This window comes from Triturus cristatus, chromosome 7 (assembly GCF_964204655.1).
Source record: "Triturus cristatus chromosome 7, aTriCri1.1, whole genome shotgun sequence".
NCBI lineage: Eukaryota > Metazoa > Chordata > Amphibia > Caudata > Salamandridae > Triturus > Triturus cristatus.
This window is the reverse complement of record NC_140590.1, coordinates 1,428,608,611-1,428,616,832: the sequence shown is the minus strand read 5'-3', so window position 1 is coordinate 1,428,616,832 and position 8,222 is coordinate 1,428,608,611. Positions and strand designations below refer to the sequence as shown.

General features: G+C 48.4%; 1 protein-coding gene across 1 annotated transcript; it reads left to right on the top strand.

Annotated features, from left to right (window-relative positions):
• The first annotated feature begins 319 nt into the window (after positions 1-319).
• Positions 320-4,277, top strand: CEBPB (CCAAT enhancer binding protein beta). The gene has a single exon (XM_085619151.1). The coding sequence runs from the start codon at positions 1,180-1,182 to the stop codon at positions 2,065-2,067; it is 888 nt and encodes a 295-aa protein (XP_085475277.1). The 5' UTR covers positions 320-1,179; the 3' UTR covers positions 2,068-4,277.
• The last annotated feature ends 3,945 nt before the right edge of the window (positions 4,278-8,222 follow it).

Genomic DNA, 8,222 nt, shown 5'->3' with positions numbered 1-8,222 from the left:
TTGCCACGGAATACGGTATGTGCCCCGCGCCTTGAACGCATCTGGTGTGATGCGTACTCTTGGCGTTTGTGGGGGTTGGGTCTAACTCGGGTTTGGCACGGATTATGGAAAGTGCTCCATGTCTGGCACGGGTCTGCTGGGGTGCCCACACGGGGTCCTGTGAGGTGCTTAGCCATGGCACGGGTCCGCTACGTCCCCCCTCTAGTAGTGCTTGTAGTTTACAGTAGTTTCTTGGCAGAGGCTCTGCCTCTGACGTCAGCAGGTTACTATGACTGCCAGCAGCCCTATAAAAACTAAGGCTGGGGAAATCTCTGCAGCATTTACTACAGACCTTAGGATTGAGAAACAGGAAGGGATCTCGTGAGCGCAGCACGGGGTCAGGGGGAGCAGAGTCCGCCTTGGAGTACAGCGCAGTGCCCTGCCCGCCGGTGCAAAGTCCTGCCTGCCCTGGCGTGCACTCTGGGCTACAGCCTGCCTCAGCCAGGGCACACCGAGGAGTTCTGCCTGCCCGGGGGTACAGTGACGAGCCCTGCGTGACAGTTCTGGGAAACATTGCACCGTCCTGCCTCTCTTGTGCCCTGGCAGTTGAAAGAAACCCTACCTCCCTGGTGTATAGTGCCGAGCCCTGCCCAGCAGAACTGAACGGGAGCACACAGGCGTCTTCGACCCACACTGGGCTACAGTGCCTGCCGCAAGTGAGGTACAATACGGAGTCCTGCGTGCCTGAACACGGACAGAGAGAAGTGCATTGCACTCCTGTACTTTGGGGCACACCGAAGCAACCTATCCACCTGTTGCACCACTCCCTGTAGCGAAGTGCTGTGTGGGAGTTTTCCTCTGCCTGCCGACCTGGGAAAACAGCATAAAAACCTGCTTAATTTGGAGTCCACCTGCCTGGCTGAGGATACGGGTAAATCAACAGTCTGCCTTGAGGATCAACGTGCAGGACAGGTGCACGCCTGCTCTGCAATACACTGCTGAGTGTTCCTGCTTGCACCAAGTTCCAGGATATATTGCAACTTTCTACCTGAAGCCTAAACTCCTACATTCTGAGATCCTCCTGCCTGCTGCTCCGCGGGGCAGGCAAGACCCACCCGCTGCCCGCTCCTAGGATAAGCCTGCACTGCCGGTGCCCACCTGCGCCCTCCAACAGCACCCTCCAGCGCGCCCCCTGCTTTCATGCAACGCCTCCTGGGCTGGGGCCCAGAATGCCTGTCCCTCGGCCCGGCCTATAAACCCATGGATGTGGCTAGCGCCTTCTACCAGGAGCCTGAGAGCTTCTCGCCGCCTTTTGCGAAGCTGCTGCCCCACTCGGTCCGGGCAAGGCCAATGACAGCAGAGCTGGCGCTGGGCGAGCACGAGCGAGCCATCGACTTCAGCCCCTACCTGGAGGCCTTCCCTCAGGGGCCGGCAGGGGTCGCTGTGGAGCCTTCAGCCGGCACAGACTTCCTGTCCGACCTGCTGGGCTCCGACGAGTACAAGGCGCGCAGCCGAGCAGACTATCGCCAGGCCGGGCGCGCTCTGCTGGCCTACCCGCCGCTGTCAGAGACCAAGGTGGAGCCCGTCTTCGAGCACCTGGAGCCCTACCGGCCCAAGGCGGCCAAGGACGAGCGCGGCATGACCGACTCCCCGTACCCCCCGCGGGGCTACCTCCCCTACCCGTCGGCGCCCAGCCGCGGCTCCAGCGGCAACATGTCCAGCGCCTCGTCGTGCTCCAGCCCGCCAGGAACACCCACGCCCGGCTCCGAGAGCTCCCGGTCGGGCTACTCCCCTGCCACCCCGCAGCACTCCGGGGGCGGAAAGAGCAAGAGCAAGAAGAGCCTGGACAAAATGAGCGACGAGTACAGGATGCGCCGGGAGCGCAATAACATCGCCGTGCGCAAGAGCCGCGACAAGGCCAAGATGCGCAACATGGAGACGCAACACAAGGTGCTGGAGCTGACGGCCGAGAACGAGAGGCTACAGCGTAAGGTGGAGCAGCTGTCCCGGGAGCTGGGCACCCTCAGGACCCTCTTCAAGCAGCTGCCCGAGCCCCTGTTACAGGGGCACGCGCAGGGGCAGTGCTAGGACAGAGACTGTGCGGCCTGAGACTGTGCTGGCACTGAGTGAGCCCGGGAGAGGCTGTGGGGAGCCCAGAGACTGGACGCTTCCAGCCCCCTGCAGCTGAGGATCGGGCAGTGCACTCAACGCGTTCAAAGTGCACTCAACCGAGAGCATCATGGTGCCAACCCGGGGCATCCAACGTGCACTCTAACGGGGTACTTGGCACTTAGCCGGGATTCTGTGCATTCATTCGGAGTGTCCTTAAAGCAGATAGGATTGTGTTCCTCACTTGTTGAGTGTGTTCTCTACCAGGGACGTGACTGCACAGACCAGGAACTCTATAGTGACACTTTACTACAGAACTGTTATTTATCCAGAACACTGTGCGTGCATACGAGGCGCTATGCACTTATCCAGACGATGAATATATGCCCAGGGAACTGCGCAGACAAGAGACGCTGTGCACCTAAGAAACACTGTACTCACCATTATGTGCCTCCTACACCTCGCCCACGGGCGACACCACTATTCACCCCGCCATGTGACTGACGAGTGTGACATTTTTTTTTAAACTGTGCATTTCATGCAGCCACTGTCCAGACTGGGGTCTCTCATGGCAGTAGACGAGAGTTAAATTGGTTTGGCGGGGAGGAGGGAGGTAAAGGGGGCGGCAAGGACTCTTAGAAACGTCCTACTTCTTCTACGTGTTGTCAAGGAAGTTATCATATTGTGATTAAGTGCTGCAGTACACCTGTATCTCAGGGCTGGAAGGCGGCAAACATCCTACTGTCCATCCCTGTCATGGCTGGGGTCCGTCCTTTTGCAAAACACTTCCGGGGGGAAGGGGGGGGGGGGCAGTTTTGGGATGATGGACACATTGTCTGTAACCAGAGTTGGGGGTTTTCAGAACTTTAAAGTTTCCCAAGTTCTTATGTGAGTAACTTATCTAGAGCCCAAGGTGCACTCTGAGGGCGTGCAGTTCTCATTTGTGGTGGTAAAAACGAAATTACAGTGGAAAACCCTGTACTGGATGAGCTGCCTCACCTGGGTAGACTGAAACATCGGGGTTTTGGAAGGCTGAGCACATTAACCTCCTTTCTATTGAGAGAGGCTTACGGTACTGTCTGTGGTTGAGTCGTCTGCTTTGCCCCACTAGTTTGAGGCAGTGACTTAGAGCTACAATAGAGGGTGGAATGCAGGCTGTATAGAGCGTGTGCCTTGGTGCAGATTCGAGGGCACTGACTGGGGAACTACTCTTGTCTTTGAGGTTTCTACTGCCCAAGCACTAGTGATTTGGCCGGGCACTATTTCTGCTAGTATTTATTTTTTTGTAAGGGGATGGGCGATGCAGCAAAACAACACTTAGCCAGTATGATGGGAACCCAGAGGCTTATTTACAAGCCGCTTGCGCCGCCAGTGCGTCACTTTTAACATGGAGAAAAAATGATGCACTGGTGGCGTAAGGGGCTAGTAAATAAGCCCCCCAGAATTTTAGATTTGGGGATTTGTGGTCGGGTAGTTTGATGAAACACCAGTATATATTTTCATTGGCTCCTTTCCCACTTATAAGATCAGCCATGATATAGGATGTATATCGACATTTACATGTCATCATTAGCCCAGAGGCTGTTATAGGTAGGTTTACCTGTTTCTTTGAATTGCAAATATCTCGACGAGATTTCTTATGTGAAAATCCTGCCAGGTGAACCCGTTCCCCTTCCCGTCACCCTACCCTTCACACAAAAATACACGCGATCTAGGAATAGGGTAGCCCCTTAAAGGAATAGCGCCTTTGGAAGACAATATCACTTGCAGCAGGGGAAGCGCCTGTCATTGTTGGCAAACTTGCACCTTGTCTTAACAAAAAAAATACATTTTTAATTTTTATATGTATGTTATTCGGTTCCTTTGTGGCAGAGCACACGCCGAAAAACATCGTTATTTAAAAAGAGGTGGAAAAAAGAACGCAACGTGATGCAATACTTTAAACATGTCTGGTACGAATGTGTGTACACAAGTGATGCAACCATGTGCAACTGTCTGCCATGAACTGTGTAATCTTTTAAAGATGTCTACGTTTTTTTATTATAAAGAATATTTCTATTTCTGTAAGCGGAAACAAAAATATGTATATTTTGTTGGTATGGTCGCATTGTTGCTACGTTTTGAAGCATTATTGAACAATTGTAATAAAACTTAAATGGCTGAAGAAAAGCGAAACCAAAAACAGAAAAGCTTTCTTGGCATGTTTTTAAAGATGGTCCTGATGTCGAGGAAAGTTGAGCGTTATGAATGATTTCCTATTAGTGTGTACGTTAGATTTTTGTGCTGAAGTGTTTTATTGTAAGAGTGGCATGTTCTGTGTGACTACATTTTTGACTACATACATTTTGATATTGCTCTCGTCTGTGACGTATAAACGTAATTTAATCACCTTTAATACATTTAACGTGTGTATGTATATATTTTTTTAAGAGGGGCGTCCTCGAGCAGTGTGTGATGTAGGCTTGTGTTAAGAGAGCTTGTGATTTTTTTTTTTTTTTCCCTTTTTATTTATAAATCTGTTTACGAACAGTTCTGCCTGTGTGGTGTTCAGGCAGTAACCGCTGGGATCCGGAAGGGGGTGCTGCGCTCTCCATTAGGGCCTTGTTTCTGCTCACAGTGACTCAGCACAACACGCTGAGGCCGCAGCGTCGTCTGTTGTCCGGCTCATAGGCCTTCAAGATACTTAAAGAGCCTGTGACCGATGGCGACCCTCCGACTCCACGAAAAGCGAGGACCCGTCCCGCTGTATGCGGATAGCTGGCTGCTGAGCTCTGGTGCACGCTACTGGGCATCATTTTCCGGGGTCCGGTAAACACCTGCCCTCGGCAACCTCACTCCCTTGCAGCCATTGGTTGGGCATGTATTCCTATGTTAAAGCACCGAAAGTAAGTTTTCCGTATAAACATGACATTTCCCGCCCCCATTACAGCCGGGTTTGCGCCCATCTGCACGAGCCTTGGCAGCACAAGCCACTATATTCGACTTGATTTTATAGCACGAGTTCTTAGCGTGGCATTGTTACCTTCCACGTTAAGAAGAGTTACATTAGCATTTTAATTCTAGTTCACAATCGGGTTACTGCAAGGCCTCCTGTCTTCAAGAACCATTGCTTGGAGTTACAGAATATATCTCGCACACATTCCTTTTCTGTTTCGAGTTCTCCAAGTTTGTTTTTCTTGTACTGGGGTCATGTTTAATTTTCCGGACAATTATATTTTCCCCTCAAAAACATCCCTGCAATGTTCACCAGAATTAGGCATCCGATGTATGTTTTTTTTCCCCCCAGGTGTGGCATTAGGAAAAGCCTGGATTTTACTGAAATGTAATTCTAATTACAATGGCTTTCAGTCAGACCACTTCGTTCGTTGACGGGTTGTTATTCACATTTTCTTCTGCCTACTACAGTATGGGGCACTGCATCAGCCCTTTTGAGCCCCAGGCTAACTTCAATGTAAGTGACCGCATTCTGCCTTCTTATAAGGAATGCATGCATCATTTCCTTAAGGGCCAGTGACTGCAATGGGAAAGTGTACGTTTTCAGACCAAAAACATTTTAGCCATTTTTTTTTTAAAGATTGACAAGAATCCGAGAGTCAAAGTATATTTATTTCAGTTAAAAACCATTACATTTTCTTTATGGAAACTGGCGTTGAAATTTTAAACCTCATTAACACATACTGATAAAGGAACATCATGTTATTTAAGCCATATTTCTAGAGTGAAGTGCAAGGTATTAGTGCAAATCTCGCTAAGAAGTGCAATACAGTAAAATTGTAAACTAGTACAAGCAGGATCTTCACATCCATATAGTCTTGTTTGCTTGGTCAGCAGCAGTAAAGCTAAAAATATTTGTGCAAATTTTGGTAGAGTGCAAAACTCATAAAATTATATACTAATGGAGATAATATCATTGTCTCTTGTTATTACAGCCACGTTCTCGAATTAAAGTGCAAAGCTGTTAGTGCAAATCTCGCTGAAAGTGCAGTAAAGCTGTAAACATAATACAAATAAAATCTCTGCGTCAATATTTTCTTGTTTCCTTAGTCAACTAAGGTAAGGATGAAGATAATAGTGCAAATTTCACTAAAAGTGAATGGCATTAAAATTGTACGTTGTAAGAGAGTATCGGCACATCCATATGTTCCTTATAGAGGGAACAATGATACAGCCTCTTAAATGTAGCTCGCAATGTCTATTGTGCCTGTTGCAAAATGGTCATTTAGCCTTTCGGTGCCATTAACCTGTCCTCTATTGTGATACATTTTATGAAGGCTGCAATTGCTTGAGGGAATATGCCCTTCAAACAAAAATTGAGTGCATGTTGACATGACCGAATACTATGCTGGGTAAAAATTCTCTGCCAACAAACCCTTGCGTTCAGTTAGCAGCATGGGGCAGATCGAAATGTTAATCAAGCGTTCTTCTTGTAAAGGACAAAGTCTGCACTTAGTTGTAGATGGTTTCGGCAGCCATTTACAACAGTCAATTGATTGACGCAAGTGGTGCAGCTTATTTTTTTTTAATTATAAAAGTACCTAAGTAGGGTTGTTAGATATGGCTTCGAACAGGGCTGCTTATAGGAGTCAGTGATGGGCCATGCATGTCTTCTTTTGCTAAACTCCTCTTTATCTTTGTTCAAGGATAACCTCTTTATTTGTTTATTTAAGGAAAGTTCAAAAGTGTTGTGAGGTAGTGACATCTCCTATCACTCATTTGTATTCAAATCACTACGTGCTGCTCAAAGGCCAGAGCCCAGCTCTTTGCTTTTTTCAATAGGCCAGTTTAAATTTCTTCCCATAGCAGGCACCATATTGTGGCTTGTTCTGAGAATCTTATTAATAATCATTCCATTTGTAAAGCGCCTGGTTACACCACACAGTTTGTCCCCGCACTAAGATCAACACCCCAGAGGAAAAGAAAGGGAGCATCTAGAAACAAGGGTTATTGAAGTAGAGGCGAACAGCGAGTCCAATTTAGGGAGGAAATAACCAAGTTTTTAGGCCTTTGCGGAAGATGCTCTCAGTGGGTTCGGCGCTCCGAGTCAGTGGTAAAGTATTCCACTTTTTGGGTGCCAGATAGCTGAAGGATCGTGCTCCCATTCTAGCCCTATGGAGGTCTGGAACTCTGACCAAGTGAGCTCTCGTTGATCCAAGATGGCGGACAGGAGAGTAGGAGGTTATCATTGGAAGGAGATAACTTGGGCCTTTAGTCCAGAGAGTTCTGTGACAGTAGCACATGGCTTTGTAGGGGATCCTGTCTTCCACTGGCAGCCAGTAGAGGCTAGCCAGAGCTTTAGAGGAGGATGTTCTTCTGGGGAGGCTCAGAACCAGCCGAACAGTGAAATGTACTTGAGTATGGAGCCTTTTTGTGCCAATTCTTGGTTTCTCAGGCCGAATTCCAGCCGAATCTTGGATGAGGATACATCCTGAGGAAGATGAAAGAGGAGGCAAAATACATTTGTGCAGAATTAAGAAAGGACCCACACTTTCTGGGGTTCGACAGCATTCCCTACAGCCAAGGTTTGCAAAAGCCACAGCAAAGCAAGCATTGTAAAGCCAAAAGGCGGTGAGCTGACTTCAGACCTATTGGCTTAGCCAGTGCTTGTTTCTCTACTGCATCCCATACCAGGTAGGATATAGGCGGTATTGCAAAAACCAGTCTGTTTGTGTTGTTATAGATCAGGATATGTTTAACTCGAACAGCTGATATTTCAGCCGTGCTAGAGCATTAAGAGCATCAGAGACGGAAGTCCTGTTTTAGGGGGTGAGGTCAAAGGCTTGTTGATTAATACCAACTGAGCCCTCTGCAATGAGTGTTATACAATTCGGTGCTGGCGAACCAAACAGTCAGTTTATCGTATTTAAGTCAGTAAACGGCGATTTCCATGGGAGTAACAACTCGTTGCTATGCAATCACGGTTCAGGTATTTAAAGTGGATTCTTTTTTTAAACTTTGTTACTGCTATGCATTTATGACTTCTGCGGATACCGGGTGACAGTGGGGCTGACTACATCAACACAAAATGAATAAATGCCTGCTTCACGGCTATGTACTGCTGAGACGTGGCAGCCAGGCAACGTATTGGCGCGATACAACACATAAGAGAAATCGGCACATCTTTGCATCCAGCCCCC